Source organism: Panulirus ornatus, chromosome 15 (genome assembly GCF_036320965.1).
Source record: "Panulirus ornatus isolate Po-2019 chromosome 15, ASM3632096v1, whole genome shotgun sequence".
Taxonomy (NCBI): domain Eukaryota; kingdom Metazoa; phylum Arthropoda; class Malacostraca; order Decapoda; family Palinuridae; genus Panulirus; species Panulirus ornatus.
This window is the reverse complement of record NC_092238.1, coordinates 16,152,603-16,176,787: the sequence shown is the minus strand read 5'-3', so window position 1 is coordinate 16,176,787 and position 24,185 is coordinate 16,152,603. Positions and strand designations below refer to the sequence as shown.

Sequence of the window (24,185 nt, the reverse complement as noted above, 5' to 3'; positions counted from 1 at the left end):
CATGCAGGAGGGTGAAAGGAGGGTAAGGAATAGAGTGAATTGGATCGATGTGGTATACCGGGGTTGACGTGCTGTCAGTGGATTGAATCAGGGCATGTGAAGCGTCTGGGGTAAACCATGGAAAGCTGTGTAGGTATGTATATTTGCGTGTGTGGACGTATGTATATAAATGTGTATGGGGGTGGGTTGGGCCATTTCTTTCGTCTGTTTCGTTGCGCTACCTCGCAAACGCGGGAGACAACGACAAAGCAAAAAAAAAAAAAAAAAAGAAAAATATATGTATATATATGTTTTGGAAGGAGGTAAATAAAGTGCGTAAGACAAGGGAGCAAATGGGAACTTCAGTGAAGGGGGCTAATGGGGAGGTGATAACAAGTAGTGGTGATGTACGAAGGAGATGGAGTGAGTATTTTGAAGGTTTGTTGAATGTGTTTGATGATAGAGTGGCAGATATAGGGTGTTTTGGTCGAGGTGGTGTGCAAAGTGAGAGGGTTAGGGAAAATGATTTGGTAAATAAAGAAGAGGTAGCAAAAGCTTTATGGAAGATGAAAGCCGGTAAGGCAGCAGGTTTGGATGGTATTGCAGTGGAATTTATTAAAAAAGGGGGTGACTGTATTCTTGACGGGTTGGTAAGGTTATTTAATGTATGTATGACTCATGGTGAGGTGCCTGAGGATTGGCGGAATGCTTGCATAGTGCCATTGTACAAAGGCAAAGGGGATAAGAGTGAGTGCTCAAATTACAGAGGTATAAGTTTGTTGAGTATTCCTGGTAAATTATATGGGAGGGTATTGATTGAGAGGGTGAAGGCATGTACAGAACATCAGATTGGGGAAGAGCAGTGTGGTTTCAGAAGTGGTAGAGGATGTGTGGATCAGGTGTTTGCTTTGAAGAATGTATATGAGAAATACTTAGAAAAACAAATGGATTTGTATGTAGCATTTATGGATCTGGAGAAGGCATATGATAGAGTTGATAGAGATGCTCTGTGGAAGGTATTAAGAATATATGGTGTGGGAGGCAAGTTGTTAGAAGCAGTGAAAAGTTTTTATCGAGTATGTAAGGCTTGTGTACGTGTAGGAAGAGAGGAAAGTGATTGGTTCTCGGTGAATGTAGGTTTGTGGCAGGGGTGTGTGATTTCTCCATGGTTGTTTAATTTGTTTATGGATGGGGTTGTTAGGGAGGTGAATGCAAGAGTTTTGGAAAGAGGGGCAAGGGTGCAATCTGTTGTGGATGAGAGAGCTTGGGAAGTGAGTCAGTTGTTGTTCGCTGATGATACAGCGCTGGTGGCTGATTCATGTAAGAAACTGCAGAAGCTGGTGACTGAGTTTGGTAAAGTGTGTGAAAGAAGAAAGTTAAGAGTAAATGTGAATAAGAGCAAGGTTATTAGGTACAGTAGGGTTGAGGGTCAAGTCAATTGGGAGGTAAGTTTGAATGGAGAAAAACTGGAGGAAGTAAAGTGTTTTAGATATCTGGGAGTGGATCTGGCAGCGGATGGAACCATGGAAGTGGAAGTGAATCATAGTGTGGGGGAGGGGGCGAAAATTCCGGGAGCCTTGAAGAATGTTTGGAAGTCGAGAACAATATCTTGGAAAGCAAAAATGGGTATGTTTGAAGGAATAGTGGTTCCAACAATGTTGTATGGTTGCGAGGCGTGGGCTATGGATAGAGTTGTGCGCAGGAGGGTGGATGTGCTGGAAATGAGATGTTTGAGGACAATATGTGGTGTGAGGTGGTTTGATCGAGTAAGTAATGTAAGGGTAAGAGAGATGTGTGGAAATAAAAAGAGTGTGGTTGAGAGAGCAGAAGAGGGTGTTTTGAAATGGTTTGGTCACATGGAGAGAATGAGTGAGGAAAGATTGACAGAGAGGATATATGTGTCAGAGGTGGAGGGAACGAGGAGAAGTGGGAGACCAAATTTCAGGTGGAAAGATGGAGTGAAAAAGATTTTGAGTGATCGGGGCCTGAACATGCAGGAGGGTGAAAGGCGTGCAAGCAATAGAGTGAATTGGAACGATGTGGTATACCGGGGTCGACGTGCTGTCAATGGATTGAACCAGGGCATGTGAAGCATCTGGGGTAAACCATGGAAAGTTGTGTGGGGCCTGGATGTGGAAAGGGAGCTGTGGTTTCGGTGCATTATTACATGACAGCTAGAGACTGAACGAATGGAGCCTTTGGTGTCTTTTCCTAACGCTACCTCGCACACATGAGGGGGGAGGGGGTTGTTATTCCGTGTGTGGCGGGATGGCGATGGGAACAAATAAAGGCAGACAGTATGAATTATGTACATGTGTATATATGTATATGTCTGTGTTTGTATATATATGTGTACATTGAGATGTATAGGTATGTATATTTGCGTGTGTGGACGTGTATGTATATACATGTGTATGTGGGCAGGTTGGGCCATTCTTTCATCTGTTTCCTTGCGCTACCTCGCTAACGTGGGAGACAGCGACAAAGCAAAATAAATAAAATAAGAAGTAAATATAATAAATATATATATATATATATTTTTTTTTCATACTATTCGCCATTTCCCGCGATAGCGAGGTAGCGTTAAGAACAGAGGATTGGGCCTTTTTTGGAATATCCTCACCTGGCCCCCTCTGTTCCTTCTTTTGGAAAATTAAAAAAAAAAAAAAAAAGAGAGAGAGGGGAGGATTTCCAGCCCCCCGCTCCCTCCCCTTTTAGTCGCCTTCTACGACACGCAGGGAATACGTGGGAAGTATTCTTAATCCCCTATCCCCTATATATATATATATATATTTATTTTTTTTTCATACTATTTGCCATTTCCCGCATTAGCGAGGTAGCGTTAAGAACAGAGGACTGGGCCTTTGAGGGAATATCCTCATATGGCCCCCTTCTCTGTTCCTTCTTTTGGAAAATTTAAAAAAAAAAAAGAGGGGAGGATTTCCATTTCCCCACTCCCTTCCCTTTTAGTCGCCTTCTACGACATGCAGGGAATACGTGGGAAGTATTCTTTCTCCCCTATATATATTTATCTATTTATTCACTTTGCCCTGTCGCCATTATATATATAAGAAGTAAGATTATTAGTGAAAGAGAAGAGAGAGGCATTTGGACAATTTTTGCAGGGAAAAAATGCAATTGAGTGGGAGATGTATAAAAGAAAGAGACAGGAGGTCAAGAGAAAGGTGCAAGAGGTGAAAAAGAGGGCAAATGAGAGTTGGGGTGAGAGAGTATCATTAAATTTTAGGGAGAATAAAAAGATGTTCTGGAAGGAGGTAAATAAAGTGCGTAAGACAAGGGAGCAAATGGGAACTTCAGTGAAGGGCGCAAATGGGGAGGTGATAACAAGTAGTGGTGATGTGAGAAGGAGATGGAGTGAGTATTTTGAAGGTTTGTTGAATGTGTTTGATGATTGAGTGGCAGATATAGGGTGTTTTGGTCGAGGTGGTGTGCAAAGTTAGAGGGTTAGGGAAAATGATTTGGTAAACAGAGAAGAGGTAGTAAAAGCTTTGCGGAAGATGAAAGCCAGCAAGGCAGCAGGTTTGGATGGTATTGCAGTGGAATTTATTAAAAAAGGGGGTGACTGTCTTATTGACTGTTTGGTAAGGTTATTTAATGTATGTATGACTCATGGTGAGGTGCCTGAGGATTGGCGGAATGCGTGCATAGTGCCATTGTACAAAGGCAAAGGGGATAAGAGTGAGTGCTCAAATTTCAGAGGTATAAGTTTGTTGAGTATTCCTGGTAAATTATATGGGAGGGTATTGATTGAGAGGGTGAAGGCATGTACAGAGCATGAGATTGGGGAAGAGCAGTGTGGTTTCAGAAGTGGTAGAGGATGTGTGGATCAGGTGTTTGCTTTGAAGAATGTATGTGAGAAATACTTAGAAAAGCAAATGTGTTGGCGGTGGAGGGAACGAGGAGAAGTGGGAGACCAAATTGGAGGTGGAAAGATGGAGTGAAAAAGATTTTGTGTGATTGGGGCCTGAACATGCAGGAGAGTGAAAGGAGGGCAAGGAATAGAGTGAATTGGATCGATGTGGTATACCGGGGTTGACGTGCTGTCAATGGATTGAACCAGGGCATGTGAAGCGTCTGGGGTAAACCATGGAAAGTTGTGTGGGGGCCTGGATGTGGAAAGGGAACTGTGGTTTTGGTGTATTATTGCATGACAGCTAGAGACTGAGTGTGAATGAATGGGGCCTTTGTTGACTTTTCCTAGCGCTACCTTGCACACATGAGGGGGAAGGGGTTGTTATTTCATGTGTGGCGAGGTGGCAATGGTAATGAATAAAGGCAGACAGTATGAATTACGTAAATGTGTATATATAGATATGTCTGTGTGTGTATATATATATGTACGTTGAGATGTATAGGTATGTATATTTGCATGTGTGGATGTGTATGTATATACATGTGTATGTGGGTGGGTTGGGCCATTCTTTCGTCTGTTTCCTTGCGCTACCTTGCTAACGCGGGAGACAGCGACAAAGCAAAAAAAAATAAGAATATATATATATATGTTTGAAGGAATACTGGTTGCCATCATTTTATATGGTTTGAGGCTTGGGATATAGATAGACTTGTGCGGAGGAGGGTGGATGTTCTGAAAATGAGATGTTTGAGGACAATATGTGGTGTGAGATGGTTTGATCAAGTAAATAATGAAAGGGTAAGAGGATGTTTGGTAATAAAAAGAGTGTGGTTGAGAGGACAGAAGAGGGTGTTTTGAAATGGTTTGTTCACATGGAGAGAATGAGTGAGGAAAGATTGGCAAAGAGGATATATGTGTCAGATGTGGAGGGAACAAGGAGAAGTGGGAGACCAAATTGGAGGTGGAAAGATGGAGTGAAAAAGATTTAGAGTGATCGGGGACTGAACATGCAGGAGGGTGAAAGGCGTGCGAGGAATAGAGTGAAATGGAACGATTTGGTGTACCGGGGTCGTCGCTCTGTCAAAGGATTGAACCAGGGCATGTGAAGCGTCTGGGGTAAACCATAGAATGTTGTGTGGGGCCTGGATATGGAAAGGGAGCTGTGGTTTTGGTGAATTATACATGACAGCTAGAGGCTGAGTGTGAATGAATGTGGCCTTTGTTGTCTTTTCCCAGCGCTACCTCACACACTTGTGGGGGAGGTTTTTTTTTTTCATGTGTGGTGGGGTGGCGATGGGAATGAATAAAGGCAGACTGTATGAATTATGTACATGTGTATATATGTATATGTCTGCATATATTTATATGTGTACATTGAGATGTATAGGTATGTATATGTGCATGTGTGAGCATGTATGTATATACATGTGTATGTGGGTGGGTTGGGTCATTCTTTCGTCTGTTTCCTTGAGCTAGCTCGCTGACGCGGGAGACAGGGACAAAGTATAATTAATAAATAAATATATATTATCCCTTTGGATAGGGGAGAAAGAATACTTCCCATTTATTCCCTGTGTGTCATAAAAGGTGCTAAAAGGGGAGTGAGCAGGGGGCTGGAAATACTCCCCTCCAGTTTTTACTTTTCCAAAAGAAGGACCAGAGAATGAGGCCACATGATGATTTTCTTTCTTAGGCTGAGTACTCTGTTTTTAGTGCTACTTCACTGACACAGGAAATGGTGAATATGTATGAAAAAAAGAGGCTCTGAAGTATGATAATCATCGAGTAAAACATTTGATTAAAGCTGTATGATATCTTGTCATATTGTAATGTTTTTTTAACTTTGTATTATTTTTATATGCATTCAAGATAATCACATTGTTTTGACTGGTATCAAATATAGTGATTGTTAAAAGTAGAAGCAGCCAGTCATTTAGTAGTACTGATTGACTCTCAAATTGACTGGTGTAAAATATCCAAGATATTTAATGTGGAAGTAACCTGTCATTTATTAGTCTTGATTGACCCTAGAATTGCAAACCCTCATTATAATATATGTATGTAACATTTAAGTACTGGGATGGAGTATTGATATGGGAAAACCTTTACATTGGTTAGATAGTGTATGTTACAGTATTATGGCATTTTTTCTCCTTTGTCTTACCTTTAGTGCTGAATTTAAGTGATGTTAGTTAATAAAGAAATGTTGATATGGGACCTCCTTTTCTGATGAGTATCTAACCAGTGCATACCCATTTTCAAAAGCATATGATAGCTCATTGATCCTTATATTACATACACAAGATAAGTACATGAGGTAAAGCAAGTAAGACTAAATGTAATCTAATGATTTTTATTTTGTAGTACAAATAAAGAAGGGCTATTTATTCAATATAAATATGTATTTGTATAAAGTACTTTTTATAGTTATAGTAATTTTTTCTTATGGTGAAAATATGGTGAAGCATTGCTAATCTTGGAAATTAAACCTCTGGTATAGCTGTTCTATTAAAGTTTTACTTTTTACCCCAGTATATTTTCAAGTATTAGTTTTCATTTATTTAGGCAATTGGACATTACTTCCCTTTGGATTATTTCAGAAAAATGGAAGCAGAAGAAGCATACCTGGATCTAGCCATGTCTCAAGTTCCTCTTGCACCTGCACTGGTGATGATGAGAGAAGAGGTAGCATGCTTTCCCCTCAACCTATGCAACGAAACAGAGGACATTCTATTTCTGATATGAATCCTGCATCATGTAGGGTGCATGCTGAAGTTGCAGCAGTTACAAATGCAAATATACCTGCCTCTGACAAGAACACCAAAGGAGGTATATCACCAAGGTAATTCTTTTTAGCTAAGTTTCTAGAATGTGCAGTATTTTTTCATGCATGAAACCTTCAATCTTGTCCCTAGTTGGTTCATCTGACCACATCCTCAAAAAAGTATTTATTCTAATGGCACTTCTTCCTCCAGCAGCCCATTATGAACATAGATATTGGCACCTCAACAAAGATGACTGGATAAACCTGCAAAAAACTCTTCTCTGACTTTTCTTGGGTATATTAGTCTTGTTTGTGGTGATACTTATGTCTCCAGCAAATGCACAACAGAGTTTATTGTTTTTGGAATGGAAGCATTTATTTCCTCTTCCTCCATGTTGACCCCTTCTTCCAATCCACAGTTCAGCCATTCTTTCTGTCATTCAGACAAGGGATCAAGCATTTAGGCTTGAAAAACTCTCCTTACTTCGATGCCCATTCAGCATTTATCTCTGCCCATAATCATTGTGAATAAGTTGCATGTAAAGCAAAGTGGTCATTTGCTCAAAGGAAGTGTGATAACCTCTCCTTATCATCCAATGATAGGTCTTTCTGGTCATTATCTAAGGACATTGCTAACAACTTTTGTCACTCTTCCTCTCCTTCACTTTCCATTCTGATGGTACCATACCTGTCCCTACTGGAGGTAAAGCAACTCTCTTTGGTTCTTGTTTCTCATCTAACTCTTTCCTTGGATGATTTTAACATTCCTTCACCCCCTGATGTTCCTCTTGCTAATCCTATGCCCCTCCCCATAATCTTTTCAAAATGTCCAAAAAGTGCTTCTCTAGACACAAGGAAAGCTTATTGTCCTGATGACATCCATCCCATGTGCTGAAAGTTTGTGTCTCCGAACTTGCACCATGTCTGCTTCATTTCTGTTTAAAAACCAAAACTTTTCCCTCTTCATGGAAGCATATGTTGGTACATACCATCTCTAATAAGGGTGACCATTCTAACCCCTCTGAATAATGTCCTTTTGCTTTGACGTCTGCCATTTCCAGGGTCTTTGAGACTCTCCTCACTTACCATATCCTTAGACATCTTGAATCTAAGTCTTCTGAGTGAGTGTGTCAGCAGCTTTGATGCTTGAAACTGGGTATTAGTGATGGGTGATTTAAATGCAGTGAGTAATGTGGCATTTGAGGGTATAATTGGTGTATATGGGGTATTCAGTGTTGTGAATGGAAATGGTGAAGAGCTCATAGATTTGTATGATGAAAAAAAGACTGGTGAATGGGAATACCTGGCTTAAAAAGAGAGATATGCATAAGTATACATATTTAAGTAGAAGAGATGGTCAAAGGGCATTATTGGATGACGTTAATTGATAGGTGTGTAAGAGAGAGACTTTTAGATGTTAATGTGCTGAGAGGGGCAACTGGAGGGATGTCTGATCACTATCTTGTGGAGGCAAAGGCGAAGATTTGAAGAGGTTTTCAAAAAAGAAGAGAGAATGTTGGAGAGAAGAGAAAGGTGAGAGTAAGTGAGCTTGGAGAGGAGTCATATGTGACAAAGTACCAGGAGAGATTGAGTGTAGAATGGCAAAAGGTGAGAGTGAATGATATAAGGGGAATGGGTGAGTAATGGGATGTATTCAGGGAAGGTGTGATGGCATGTGCAAAAGATGCATGTGGCATGAGAAAGGTGGGAGATGGGCAGATTAGAAAGGGTAGTGAGTGGTGGGATGAAGAAGTAAAGTTGTTAGTGAAAGAGAAATGAGAGGCATTTGGATGATACTTGCAAGGAATGAGTGCAAATGACTGGGAGATGTATAAAATAAAGTGGCAGGAGGTCAAGAGGAAGGTGCAAGGGTTGAAAAAGAGGGCAGATGAGAGCTGGGGTGAGAGAGGATCATTAAACTTTAGGGAGAATAAAAAGATGTTTTGGAAGGTGAATAATGTTTGTAAGACAAGAGAACAAATGGGAACATCGATGAAGGGGGCAAGGAGGGAAGTAATAACAGGTAATGATGAAGTGAGTATTTTGAAGGTTTGTTGAATGTTTGATGATAGGCTGGCAGATGTGGGATGTTTTGGTTAGAGTGGTGTGTGAAGTGAGAGGGTCAGGTTTGGTTAAGAGAAGAGGTTGTGAAAGCTGTGTGGAAGACGAAATCTGGCAAGGCAGCGGGTTTCGATGCATTGCAGTGGAATTTATTAAGAAAGGGATGACTGTCTTGTTGATTGGTTGGTAAGGATATCCAGTGTATGTATGGATCATGGTGAAGTGCCTGAGGAATGCATGCATAATTCCATTGTACAAAGGCAAAATGGATAAAAGCAAGTGTTCAAACTTCAGAGGCATAAGTTGTTGAGTTTTCCAAGGAAATTATATGGGAGGATATTGAATGAGAGGGGTGAATGCATGTACATTGCATTAGATTGGGGAAGAGCAGTGTGGTTTCAGAAGTGGTAGAGGATGTATGGATCAGGTGTTTGCTTTGAAGAATGTGTGTGAGAAATACTTAGAATAACAGATAGATTTGCATGTAGCATTTACAGATCTAGAGAAGGCATATGATAGGGTGATAGGGATGCTTTGTGGAAGGTCTGGCATGGGAGGTAAGCTGCTAGAAGCAGTGAAATGTATTAACCAAGGATGTATGGTATGTACGAGTAGGAAGAGAGGAGAGTGATTGGTTCCCAGTGAATGTCGGTCTATGGCAGGGTGTGTGATGTCCCCATGGTTCTTTAATTAGTTTATGGATGGGGTGGTTTGAGAGGCAAATGCAAGGGTTTTGGAGAGGGGCAATTATGCAGTCTATTGGAGATGAGAGAGCCAGGGAAGTGAGTGGTGGCTGATTTGAGTGAGAAACTGATGAAGTTGATGAGTGAGTTTTGAAAAGTGTGTGAAAGGAGAAAGTTGAGAGTAAATGTTAGTAAGAGCAAGGGTATTAGGTTCAGTAGGGTTGAGGGACAAGTTAATTGGGAGGTAAGTTTGAGTGGTGAAAAATTGGAGGAAGTGGAGTGTTTTAGGTATCTGAGAGTTGACTTACCAGTGAAGGGAACCATGGAAGCAGAAGTGGGTCACAAGAGTGGGGGAGGGGGCGAATGTTTTGGGAGTGATGAAGAATGTATGGAACGAGAGAACATTGTCGCAGAGAGGAAAAATGGGTATGTTTGAAGGAATAGTAGTTCCAACAATATTTTATGGGTGTGAGGTGTGGGTTATAGATAGGGTTGTATGGAGGAGGGTGGATGTTTTGGAAATGTTTGAGGACAGTGTGTGGTGTCAGGTGGTTTCGTCAGGTAAGTAATGAAAGGGTAAAAGAGATGTGTGGAAATAATAGTGTGTGTTTGAGAGAGCAGAAGAGGGTGTGTTGAAATGGTTTGGACATATGGAGAGAATGAGTGATGAAAGCTTGACTAAGAGGATATTCACTGTATGATTGGATCATGGTGAAGTGCCTAAGGATTGGTGGAATGCATGCATAGTGCCTTTGTACAAATGCAAAGGGTATAGAGATGAGTGTTGAAAGTAGAGAGGTATTAGTTTGTTGAATATTCCTGGGAAATTATGTGGGAGAGTATTGATTGAGAGTGTGAAGGCATGAACAGAGCATCATATTGAGGAAGAGCAGTGTGGTTACAGAAGTGGTAGAGGATGTGTGGATCATGTGTTTGCTTTGAAGAATATATGTGAGAAATGTTTTTTTATGCAGCATTTATGGATGTGGAGAAGGCATATGATAGGGTTGATAGAGATGTGTTGTGGAAGTTTTGAAGAATAAATGGTTTGGGAGGTAAGTTGCTAGAGGCAGTGAAAAGTATTTACCAAAGATGTGAGGCATGTGTACGAGTAGGAAGAGAGGAGAATGATTGGTTCCTAGTGAATATCAGTCTTTGGCAGAGGTGTGTGAAGTCCCTATGATTGCTTAATTTGTTTATGGAAGGGGCTGGTTAGGGATTTAAATGCAAGAATTTTGGAGAGGGGTGAGTATGCAGTCTGTTGTGGGTGAGAGGGTCTGGGAAGTGAGTCTGTTGTTGTTCACGTATGATATATCTCTAGTGGCTGATTTTGAAAAATTGCAGAGGTTGGTGACCCAGTTTGGAAAAGTGTGTGAAAGGAAAAAGTTCAGAGTAAATGTGAATAAGAGCAAGGTTATTAGGTTCAGTAGGGTTAAGGGACAAGTTGATTGGGATGTAAGTTTGTCAGAAAAAATTTTGGAGGAAGTGAAATATTTTAGATATCTGGGAGTGGACTTAATAGTGATCGGAACCATGGAAGTGGAAGTGAGCCACAGGGTGGGGTAGGGGGCGAAGGTTCTAGAAGTATTGAAGAATGTGTGGAAGGAGAGAACATTATCTCGGAGAACAAAAATGGTTATGTTTGATGGAATAGTAGTTCAAGTGATGTTATATGGTTGAGGTATGGGCTATAGATAGGTGTGTGAATACGAGGGTGGATGCATTAGAAATGAAATGTTTGAGGACGATATGTGGTGTGAGGTGGTTTGATCAAGTGAGTAATGAAAGGGTAAGAGGATGTATGGTAAGGAAAAGTGTGGTTGAGAGAGCAGCAGAGGGTGTGTTGAAATGGTCCGGAAATATGGAGAGAATGAGTGAGGAAAGATTGACAAAGAGGATATATGTGTCAGAGGTGGAGGGAACGAGGAGAAGTGGGAGACCAAGTTGGAGGTGGAAAGATGGAGTGAAGATTTTGAGTGATCGGGGCCTGAACATACAGGAGGGTGAAAGGTTTGCAAGAAATAGAGTGAAATGGAATGGTGTGGTATACAGGGGTCAATGTTCTGTGAAAATACTGAACCAGGGCATGTGAAGCATCTGGGGTAATCTACTGAAAGGTCTGTAGGGCTTGGATGTGGATTTGGAACTGTGGTTTTGGTGCATTACACATGACAGCTAGAGACAGAGTGTGAACGAATGTGGCCTTTTTTGGTTTTTCTTAGTGCTACTTTGCTGAAGTAGGGATAGGTGATGCTTTTTTTGTGTGGCGGTATAGCAACAGGAATGGATGAAGGCAAGCAAGCATGAATATGTACATGTGTATATTTGTACATGTCTGTGTGTGTAGGTATATGTGTGTATAGGGGATAGGGGAGAAAGAATACTTCCTACGCATTCCTCACGTGTCAGAGAAGGTGACTCAAGGGGACGGGAGCGGGGGGCTAGAAACCCTCCCCTCCTTGTATTTTAACTTTCTATACGGGGAAACAGAAGAAGGAGTCATGTGGGGAGTGCTCATCCTCTTCGAAGGCTCAGATTGGGGTGTCTAAATGGGTGTGGAAGTAACCAAGATGAGAAAAAAAGGAGAGATAGGTAATATGTTTGAGGAAAGGAACCTGGATGTTTTGGCTCTGAGTGAAATGAAGCTCAAGGGTAAAGGGGAAGAGTGGTTTGGGAATGTCTTGGGAGTAAAGTCAGAGGTTAGTGAGAGGACAAGAGCAAGGGAAGAAGTAGCAGTACTCCTGAAACAGGAGTTGTGGGAGTATGTGATAGAGTGTAAGAAAGTAAACTCTAGATTGATATAGGTAAAACTGAAAGTGGATGGAGAGAGATAGGTGATTATTGGTGCATATGCACCTGGGCATGAGAAGAAAGATCATGTGTTTTGGGAGTAGCTGAGTGAGTGTGTTAGTAGTTTTGATGCATGAGACCGGGTTATAGTGATGGGTAATTTGAATGCAAAGGTGAGTAATGTGGCAGTTGAGGGAATAATTGGTATACATGGGGTGTTCAGTGTTGTAAATGGAAATGGTGAAGAGCTTGTAGATTTATGTGCTGAAAAAGTACTAGTGATTGGGAATACCTGGTTTAAAAAGAGAGATATATATAAGTATACGTATGTAAGTATACATATAAGTATACGTATGTATACGTATGGATAGGGTTGTGCGCAGGAGGGTGGATGTGCTGGAAATGAGATGTTTGAGGACAATATGTGGTGTGAGGTGGTTTGATCGAGTAAGTAATGTAATGGTATGAGATGTGTGGAAATAAAAAGAGTGTGGTTGAGAGAGCAGAAGAGGGTGTTTTGAAATGGTTTGGGCTCATGGAGAGAATGAGTGAGGAAAGATTGACAAAGAGGATATATGTGTCGGAGGTGGAGGGAACGAGAGAAGTGGGAGACCAAATTGGAGGTGGAAAGATGGAGTGAAAAAGATTTTGAGTGATCGGGGCCTGAACATGCAGGAGGGTGAAAGGCGGGCAACGAATAGAGTGAATTGGATCGATGCGGTATACCGGGGTTGACGTGCTGTCAATGGATTGAATCAGGGCATGTGAAGTGTCTGGGGTAAACCATGGAAAGTTGTGTGGGGGCCTGGATGTGGAAAGGGAGCTGTGGTTTCGGGCATTATTGCATGACATCTAGAGACTGAGTGTGAACGAATGTGGCCTTTGTTGTCTTTTCCTAGCGCTACCTCACACACATTGAGGGGGGAGGGGGATGTTATTCCATGTGTGGCGAGGTGGCAATGGGAATGAATAAAGGCAGACAGTGTGAATTGTGTGCATGTGTATATATGTATATGTCTGTGTGTATATATATGTGTACATTGAGATGTATGGGTATGTATATTTGCATGTGTGGACATGTATGTATATACATTGTGTATGGGGGTGGGTTGGGCCATTTCTTTCGTCTGTTTCCTTGTGCTACCTCACAAACGGAGACAGCGACAAAGCAAAATATATGTATGTAAGTAGGAGAGATGGCCAGAGAGCGTTATTGGATTACATGTTAATTGATAGGCGCATGAAAGAGAGACTTTTGGATGTTAATGTGCTGAGAGGTGCAATTGGAGGGATGTCTGATCATTATCTTCTGGAGGCGAAAGTGAAGATTTGTAGAGATTTTCAGAAAAGAAGAGAGAATGTTGGGATGAAGAGAGTGGTGAGAGTAAGTGAGCTTGGTAAGGAGACTTGTGTGAGGAAGTACCAGGAGAGACTGAGTACAGAATGGAAAAAGGTGAGAACAAAGGAGGCAAGGGGAGTGGGGGAGAAATGGGATTTATTTATGGAAGCAGTGATGGCTTGCGCAAAAGATGCTTGTGGCATGAGAAGCATGGGAGGTGGGCAGATTAGAAAGGGTAGTGAGTGGTGGGATGAAGAAGTAAGATTATTAGTGAAAGAGAAGAGAGGCATTTGGACGATTTGTGCAGGGAAATATTGCATATGAGTGGGAGATATATAAAAGAAAGAGGCAGGAGGTTAAGAGAAAGGTGCAAGAGGTGAAAGAGAGGGCGTATGAGAGTTGGGGTGAGAGAGTATCATTAAATTTTAGGGAGAATAAAAAGATGTTTTGGAAGGAGGTAAATAAAGTGCATAAGACAAGGGAACAAATGGGAACATGAGTGAAGGGGGAAGGTGATAACGAGTAGTGGTGATGTGAGAAGGAGATGGAGTGAGTATTTTGAAGGTTTGTTGAATGTGTTTGATGATAGAGTGGCAGATATAGGGTTTTTGGTCGAGATGGTGTGCAAAGTGAGAAGGTTAGGGAGAATGATTTGGTAAATAGAGAAGAGGTAGTAAAAGCTTTGCGGAAAATGAAAGCCGGCAAGACAGCGGGTTTGGATGGTGTTGCAATGAAATTTATTAAAAAAGGGGGTGACTGTATTGTTGACTGGTTGGTAAGGCTATTTAATGTATGTATGACTCATGGTGAGGTGCCTGAGGATTGGCGGAATGCTTGCATAGTGCCATTGTACAAAGGCAAGGGGGATAAAAGGTAGTGCTCAAATTACAGAGGTATAAGTTTGTTGAGTATTCCTGGTAAATTATATGGGAGGGTATTGATTGAGAGAGTGAAGGCATGTACAGAACATCAGACTGGGGAAGAGCAGTGTGGTTTCAGAAGTGGCAGAGGATGTGTGGATCAGGTGTTTGCTTTGAAGAATGTATATAAGAAATACTTAGAAAAGCAAATGGATTTGTATGTAGCATTTATGGATCTGGAGAAGGCACATGATATATTTGATAGAGATGCTCTGTGGAAGGTATTAAGAATATATGGTGTGGGAGGCAAGTTGTTAGAAGCAGTGAAAAGTTTTTATCGAGGATGTAAGGCATGTGTACGTGTGGGAAGAGAGAAATTGATTGGTTCTCAGTGAATGTCGGTTTGTGGCAGGGGTGTGTGATGTCTCCATGGTTGTTTAATTTGTTTATGGATGGGGTTGTTAGGGAGGTGAATGGAAGAGTTTTGGAAAGAGGGGCAAGTATGCAGTCTGTTGTGGATTAGAGGGCTTGGGAAGTGAGTCAGTTGTTGTTCGCTGATGATACAGCGCTGGTGGCTGATTCGTGTGAGAAGGTAAGTTTGAATGGAGAAAAACTGGAGGAAGTGAAGTGTTATAGATATCTGGGAGTGGATTTGGCAGTGGATGGAACCATGGAAGCAGAAGTGAATCATAGGGTCGGGAAGGGTGTGAAAGTTCTTGGAGCGTTGAAGAATGTGGGAAAGTCGAGAATGTTATCTTGGAAAGCAAAAATGGGTATGTTTGAAGGAATGGTGGTTCCAACAATGATATATGGTTGCAAAGTATGGGCTATAGATAGAGTTGTGCGGAGGAGGGTGGATGTGTTGGAAATGAGATGTTTGAGGACAATATGTGGTGTGAGGTGGTTTGATCGAGTAAGTAATGAAAGGGTAAGAGAGATGTGTGGTGGTAAAAAGAGTGTGGTTGAGAGAGCAGAAGAGGGTGTTTTGAAATGGTTTGGTCACATGGAGAGAATGAGTGAGGAAAGATTGATCAAGAGGATATATGTGTCAGTGGTGGAGGGAACGAGGAGAAGTGGCAGACCAAATTGGAGGTGGAAAGATGGAGTGAAAAAGATTTTGAGTGATCGGGGCCTGAACATGCAGGAAGGTGAAAGGTGTGCAAGGAATAGAGTGAATTGGAACGATGTGGTATACCAGGGTCGACGTGCTGCCATTGGATTGAACCAGGGTATGTGAAGCGTTTGGGGTAAACCATGGAAAGTTGTGTGGGGCCTGGATGTGGAAAGGAAGTTGTGATTTCGATGCATTATACTTGACAGCTAGAGACTGAGTGTGAATGAATGTGGCCTTTGTTGTCTTTCCTAGTGCTACCTCGTGCACATGTGGGGGAGGGGGTTGGTATTTTATTATGTGGTGGGGTGACAACAGGAATGAATAAGGGCAGACAGTATGAATTATGTACATGTGTATATATGTATATGTATGTATGTGTATATATAGTTATACCTTGAGATGTATAGGTATGTATATGTGTGTGTGTGGACGTGTATGTATATACATGTGTATGTGGGTGGGTTTGGCCATTCTTTCGTCTATTTCCTTGGGCTACCTCGCCTAATGCGGGAGACAGCGACAAAGTATGATAAATATATATAAATGTTATGTATATATATGTATATATGTGTGTATGGGCATTTATGTATATTTAAATGTGTATGTGAGTGGATGAGCCATTCTTAACCTGTTTCCTGGCACTACCTTTCTGATGCGGGAAACAGTGATTAAGTATGATTTAATAGATAATACATATTATTTTTACACTTGATTGTTTTTATCGATCAATGAGGTAGCACCAGGAAACAAATGAAGAAAGACCCTTGTACTCATACACACACATATACATACAATGACATACATGTACATTTTTTTTTTTTTTTTTTTTTTTTTTTTATACTTTGTCGCTGTCTCCCGCGTTTGCGAGGTAGCGCAAGGAAACAGACGAAAGAAATGGCCCAACCCCCCCCCCATACACATGTATATACACATGTCCACACACGCAAATATACATACCTACACAGCTTTCCATGGTCCACCCCAGACGCCTCACATGCCTTGATTCACTCCACTGACAGCACGTCAACCCCTGTATACCACATCGCTCCAATTCACTCTATTCCTTGCCCTCCTTACACCCTCCTGCATGTTCAGGCCCCGATCACACAAAATCTTTTTCACTCCATCTTTCCACCTCCAATTTGGTCTCCCTCTTCTCCTCGTTCCCTCCACCTCCGACACATATATCCTCTTGGTCAATCTTTCCTCACTCATTCTCTCCATGTGCCCAAACCATTTCAAAACACCCTCTTCTGCTCTCTCAACCACGCTCTTTTTATTTCCACACATCTCTCTTACCCTTACGTTACTTACTCGATCAAACCACCTCGCACCACACATTGTCCTCAAACATCTCATTTCCAGCACATCCATCCTCCTGCGCACAACTCTATCCATAGTCCACGCCTCGCAACCATACAACATTGTTGGAACCACTATTCCTTCAAACATACCCATTTTTGCTTTCCGAGATAATGTTCTCGACTTCCACACATTTTTCAAGGCTCCCAAAATTTTCGCCCCCTCCCCCACCCTATGATCCACTTCCGCTTCCATGGTTCCATCCGCTGACAGATCCACTCCCAGATATCTAAAACACTTCACTTCCTCCAGTTTTTCTCCATTCAAACTTACCTCCCAATTGACTTGACCCTCAACCCTACTCTACCTAATAACCTTGCTCTTATTCACATTTACTCTTAACTTTCTTCTTCCACACACTTTACCAAACTCAGTCACCAGCTTCTGCAGTTTCTCACATGAATCAGCCACCAGCGCTGTATCATCAGCGAACAACAACTGACTCACTTCCCAAGCTCTCTCATCCCCAACAGACTTCATACTTGCCCCTCTTTCCAGGACTCTTGCATTTACCTCCCTAACAACCCCATCCATAAACAAATTAAACAACCATGGAGACATCACACACCCCTGCCGCAAACCTACATTCACTGAGAACCAATCACTTTCCTCTCTTCCTACACGTACACATGCCTTACATCCTCGATAAAAACTTTTCACTGCTTCTAACAACTTGCCTCCCACACCATATATTCTTAATACCTTCCACAGAGCATCTCTATCAACTCTATCATATGCCTTCTCCAGATCCATAAATGCTACATACAAATCCATTTGCTTTTCTAAGTATTTCTCACATACATTCTTCAAAGCAAACACCTGATCCACACATCCTCTACCACTTCTGAAACCGCACTGCTCTTCCCCAATCTGATGCTCTGTACATGCCTTCACCCTCTCAATCAATACCCTCCCATATAATTTACCAGGAATACTCAACAAACTTATACCTCTGTAATTTGAGCACTCACTCTTATCCCCTTTGCCTTTGTACAATGGCACTATGCACGCATTCCGCCAATCCTCAGGCACCTCACCATGAGTCATACATACATTAAATAACCTTACCAACCAGTCAACAATACAGTCACCCCCTTTTTTAATAAATTCCACTGCAATACCATCCAAACCTGCTGCCTTGCCAGCTTTCATCTTCCGCAAAGCTTTTACTACCTCTTCTCTGTTTACCAAATCATTTTCCCTAACCCTCTCACTTTGCACACCACCTCGACCAAAACACCCTATATCTGCCACTCTGTCATCAGACACATTCAACAAACCTTCAAAATACTCATTCCATCTCCTTCTCACATCACCACTACTTGTTATCACCTCCCCATTTACGCCCTTCACTGAAGTTCCCATTTGCTCCCTTGTCTTACGCACCCTATTTACCTCCTTCCAGAACATCTTTTTATTCTCCCTAAAATTTACTGATAGTCTCTCACCCCAACTCTCATTTGCCCTTTTTTTCACCTCTTGCACCTTTCTCTTGACCTCCTGTCTCTTTCTTTTATACTTCTCCCACTCAATTGCATTTTTTCCCTGCCAAAATCGTCCAAATGCCTCTCTCTTCTCTTTCACTAATACTCTTACTTCTTCATCCCACCACTCACTACCCTTTCTAAACAGCCCACCTCCCACTCTTCTCATGCCACAAGCATCTTTTGCGCAATCCATCACTGATTCCCTAAATACATCCCATTCCTCCCCCACTCCCCTTACTTCCATTGTTCTCACCTTTTTCCATTCTGTACACAGTCTCTCCTGGTACTTCCCCACACAGGTCTCCTTCCCAAGCTCACTTACTCTCACCACCTTCTTCACCCCAACATTCACTCCTCTTTTCTGAAAACCCATACTAATCTTCACCTTAGCCTCCACAAGATAATGATCAGACATCCCTCCAGTTGCACCTCTCAGCACATTAACATCCAAAAGTCTCTCTTTCGCACGCCTGTCAATTAACACGTAATCCAATAACGCTCTCTGGCCATCTCTCCTACATACATAAGTATACTTATGTATATCTCGCTTTTTAAACCAGGTATTCCCAATCATCAGTCCTTTTTCAGCACATAAATCTACAAGCTCTTCACCATTTCCATTTACAACACTGAACACCCCATGCATACCAATTATTCCCTCAACTGCCACATTACTCACCTTTGCATTCAAATCACCCATCACTATAACCCGGTCTCGTGCATCAAAACTGCTAACACACTCATTCAGCTGCTCCCAAAACACTTGCCTCTCATGATCTTTCTTCTCATGCCCAGGTGCATATGCACCAATAATCACCCACCTCTCTCCATCAACTTTCAATTTTACCCATATTAATCGAGAATTTACTTTCTTACATTCTATCACATACTCCCATAGGTATGTATATGTGTGTGTGTGGACGTGTATGTATATACATGTGTATGTGGGTGGGTTTGGCCATTCTTTCGTCTATTTCCTTGGGCTACCTCGCCTAATGCGGGAGACAGCGACGAAGTATAATAAATATATATAAATGTTATGTATATATATGTATATATGTGTGTATGGGCATTTATGTATATTTAAATGTGTATGTGAGTGGATGAGCCATTCTTAACCTGTTTCCTGGCACTACCTTTCTGATGCGGGAAACAGTGATTAAGTATGATTTAAGAGATAATACATATTATTTTTACACTTGATTGTTTTTATCGATCAATGACATACATGTACATATACATAGATATACATATCAACATATATACATATACTTGCATACACAGACATATGCATATTTACATGTGTATATGTTCATACTTACTTGCCTTCATACATTCCTTGCACCACCCTGCCCAACAGGAAACAGCATCGCCACCCATGTCAGCGACATAGTGCCAGTAAACAGACAAAAAAGGCCATATTCGTTCACACTCAGTCTCTAGCTGTCATATGTAATGCATCAAAACCACAGCAAACTATTTACATCCAGGCCCCACACACTTTTCCATGGTTTACCCCAGATATTTTACACGCTCTGGTTCAGTCCATTCACAACATGTTGAATTCAGTATACAACATCGTTCCAATTCACTCTTTTCCTTGTACACCTCTCAACCTCCGGCATGTTCAGGCCCTGATAGCTCAAAATCTTTTTCACTCCATCCTTCCACTTCCAGTTTAGTCTCCCGCTCCTCCTTGTCTCTTCTCCTCTGACATATATATCCTCTTTGTCAACCTTTCCTTGCTCATTTTCTACATATGTTCAAACCATTTCAACACACCCTCTTCTGCTCTCTCAACCACACACTTTTTATTACCACACACACCTTTCTTACCTTTTAATTACTTACTCAATTAGAACTCTTCAAACCACATGCTGTCCTCAAACATTCCACTCCAACACATTCCACCCTACTTTGTACAACCTTATCTATAGCCCATACTTCACGAGTATATAATAATTTTTAAACTACTATTCCTTCAAACATACCCATTTTTGCTCTCCAAGATAATGTTCTCTCTTTCCACACATTGTTCATCACTCCCAGAACCTTGGCCACGTCCCCCACCATATGACTCGCTTCCACTTCCATTGTTCCATTCGCTGCTAAGTCCACTCCCAGATATCCAAGACACTTCATTTTCTCCAATTTTTTTCATTCAAACTAACTTGTCCCTCAACCTTGCTGAACCTAATAACATTCCTCTTATTAACATTTACTCTCAACTTTCTTCTTTCATGTTCTTTTCCAAACTCAGTCACCAACTTCTGAAGTTTCTCACTTGAATCCACAACCAGTGCTGTATCATATGTGAACAACAACTGACTCATTTCCCAAGCCCTGTCATCTCTAACAGACTGCATACTCACCTCTCTCTATAGAATAGTAGCATTTACCTCCCTAACCACTCCATCCATAAACAAATTAAACATCCATGGGGACATCACACACCCTTGCCACAGACTGACCTTCACTGGGAACCAATCACTCTCCTCTCTTCCTACTCATACACATGCCTTATACCCTTGATTAAAGCTTCTCTCTGCTTCTGGCAGCTTACCTTCCACAGCATTTACTCTTAAAATCTACAAAGCATATGTATCAACCCTATCATATGCCTTCTCCAGATCCATAAATGCTATATACAAATCCATATGTTTTTGTAAGTATTTCTCATATACATTGTTCAAAGCAAACACCTGATCCACACATCCTCTACCACTTCTGAAACCATACTGCTCATCCCCAGTTTGATGCTCTGTACATTCCATCACCCTCTTAATACCCTCCCATACAATTTTCCAGGAATACTCAACAAATATATGCCTCAGTTGTCAAAACACTCACCTTTATCCTCTTTGTCATTGTTCAGTGGCACTATACATGCATTCTGCCAACCCTCAGGCACTTCACTATGATCCATAAATACCTTAGATATCCTTACCAACTAATCATCAACATGTTCACCCCATTTCTTAATGAATTCAACTGCAATACCATCCAAACCAACTTCCTTGATGGTTTCATCTTCTGTAATGATTTCACCACCTCTTCTCTGTTCACCAAACTTTTTCACTTCACACACCACCCTGACCAAGACTCCTTACATTTGCCACTCTATTATCAAACACATTCAACAAACCCTCAAAATACTCACTTCATCACTATCTGTTATTGCTAATCTATTACTCTTCCTTTTATTCTCTTTGTTTTTGGTACGTTTTACTTACCCATGAAATCATGCCTTGTTTCCTGTAACATTCTTCATGTTCATTATAGTCTATCATTGCATGATTTCTATAAGCAGCTAGCTACTGAAGTTTACACTCACAAGAATGTAAACATTTTATTTGAATATACTAAGCAGGGTAACGTTGGTATCTATGTTGTCTCCAAAATATTAAGCCTATGAAGACCCACAAATCTTTAGAATCAGTATGGTGGCAGCAATGAAAGCATCAGCCATCAGGTTTCTAAGAACAGAGCTGATGAGTAGAAGGTTGTACTACTACAGACTGTAGGTGGCAATAGAGTACTTGGCAGATATAATTCATTTGTGTTCCCTGCACCAATGGATGACCATTCTATCCCAGCTACATTGATGCACTCCTTGCCTCAAAGGAAAATGTACTGGTTGACAGGTTGATTTTGAAAGTGTCTCCAATATTCATATATCACCAGACTTAAGATTCACTGCAAGAAATATGAATATGGAGACCAGAAAGAAAGTGAGATGAGAGATCAATTGATATTGGATGCTCTTTGTGAGATATTCTCTGAAGAGGATTACCTTAATTTTGATGTGGATGTCAAGGTTTGTGTAGCACATTGAGCATCAAAGATGCAGATGGCAGTATTTCATGGTAAAGGATCAGAAACTGTCAACAGTCTGACTTTGAAGAAAACAAATGAAATGAAGACATTCAGCATGAGGATCACACCAAATGAAGACATTCACCATGAGGATCACACCTTGACACGCATCCATGAGGGAATGCAAGATCTTTGGCAACAAGCATATTTGGAAGAAACTCGAATGCCTGGCATATGGTAAGACCTGTCGTAAGTGTAGCAATAAGAATTACTTTGCAAGTAAATGCAGATCAAAGCCAGTGAAGGATTCTACAAGGCTCTTGCACAAACAAAAGACCACATTAATGCTGGACCTTAAGTGAAATATAAAGAAGTTAATGAAAAGGAAAAAGAATAGACAAGGAAATGCATTTACAAATTTTGGAGTAAGTGAATAATTTGTTTCTTGAAAAGTGCCTTGTCATAGTTACTGGAAGAGACATAAGAAGTTAGAGAGCAATAAAGCTTTGCTGTAAAGAGAAAGAAAGTTAACGAAATGGCCCTCCCTCGAGTTGCCAACAGCCACACAGTAACCTCATGACACAGGAGCCTACTGAGTATAATGTGGTCTAGCTAGTGCTGTAGGCATAAAAACAGCCTGCTCTTAGGAGCAAAAACTAAGTAATACCTATAGGAGAGGGAAAGTGAACCAACTTTGCAGCTTAAGGCAAGAGGGTCAAGTTTTGAAAGGGTCAGGTTTTGAAGATAACCTAGGAGAGTTGATAAATCAGATCACTTTCAACTCTGTCACATAAGGATGCAGAGTTAGAATTACTCCAGTTATAAGAGCAATACTCCATACAAGGATGGATCTGTCTTTTGTATGAATGGCAAGTGCATCAAGAAATGAAATTTCAACCTCCAAACAGGACCCTTAGTTTCTTAGAGGTTGACTTAGTTATTTCTTTAATGTGGGGTTTCCAAAATGGTGTGGACATTACAGTAATACCAAGTATGTTTATCAAGCAAGGTGGAATTACAGATCCATCGGATGAGAGAGGAAATTTGAGTAATTTTTGGTTGAGAGATAGGCAGAGACTTGGTCTTGGAGGCATTAAACTTAACCAGGTTTTGTCTCCCCCACTAAGATATCCTGTCCAGGTCTGAGTCTATTGAGGAAATTATGTTGAGATGAGGTACAAATTGAGTCAGAGAAAAAGGAGCAGATTTGAAGGATGTGGAGGAATGCAAGTGTTGAATTGTCATCTTATGAGTGTATTTAGTTATTTGTGGAAGAAAGGAAATCGTTGATAAAAAGGAGGGTGAGTGTAGGAGATGGGACAGAACCTTGAGGGACATCACCATATATGGAGAAGTGGGGAGAGGCTGATTCATCAACAGTCATGTAGATAGATCAGTCAGAGGGGAAGCCAGATATAACATAGCAAAAGGGGGGAGGGAAGCCAAAAGAGGGTGGCTTTAGAGATGAGACCCCAGTACCACACCTTGTCAACAATGGTTATGTCAAGGACAACTATGTAGGATTCCCCAAAATCTTTCAGAGATGATGACCAGACATTAGTGAGACAGGAAAAATATCGGTAGTGAATTTTACTTTATGGAAGCAATACTGAGATTCAGACTCAAGATATCCGAGGATATGGGAGTTGAGAAGGGACTCCTAAGATTTTAGAAATTGTGGCTGTCAAAGCAAAAGGATGATAGTTAGAAGGATTAGAATGGTCACCCTTCATAGGGATGGGATGTACTGATGTTTGCTTCCAAGATGAAGGAAAAGTTTTTTTTTTTAAACAAGTGAAACAGGCAATCAAGCACAGATGCAAGTTCGAAGGCACACTTTTTCAGTACACAAGGATGGATGCCATGATGTTCTTAAGCCTTGCGTGTGTCCATAGGGAGAAAAGCTTTCCAGATAGTAAGAAAAAAGATTACAGGGAGGGGCATAGGATTAGTAAGAGGAGCATCAGGGGCTGAAGGAATGTTAGAGTCATCCAAGACAGAGTTGGAGGAGAAACAAGAACCAAAGAAAGTTGTTTTGTCAGTGGGAGAGATAGCC

The 24,185-nt window shown here is 41.2% G+C and overlaps 1 protein-coding gene across 8 annotated transcripts in view; it reads left to right on the top strand.

Annotated features, from left to right (window-relative positions):
* The window catches only part of LOC139753730 (tuberin-like), a 582,506-nt gene that overhangs the window by 470,988 nt on the left and 87,333 nt on the right, over positions 1-24,185 (top strand). For all 8 annotated transcript variants that reach the window (XM_071670514.1, XM_071670517.1, XM_071670516.1 and 5 more), the window contains one exon: positions 6,454-6,695. In XM_071670514.1, the coding sequence (XP_071526615.1) occupies positions 6,454-6,695 (242 nt within the window). The remainder of the gene's footprint in view (positions 1-6,453; positions 6,696-24,185) is intronic.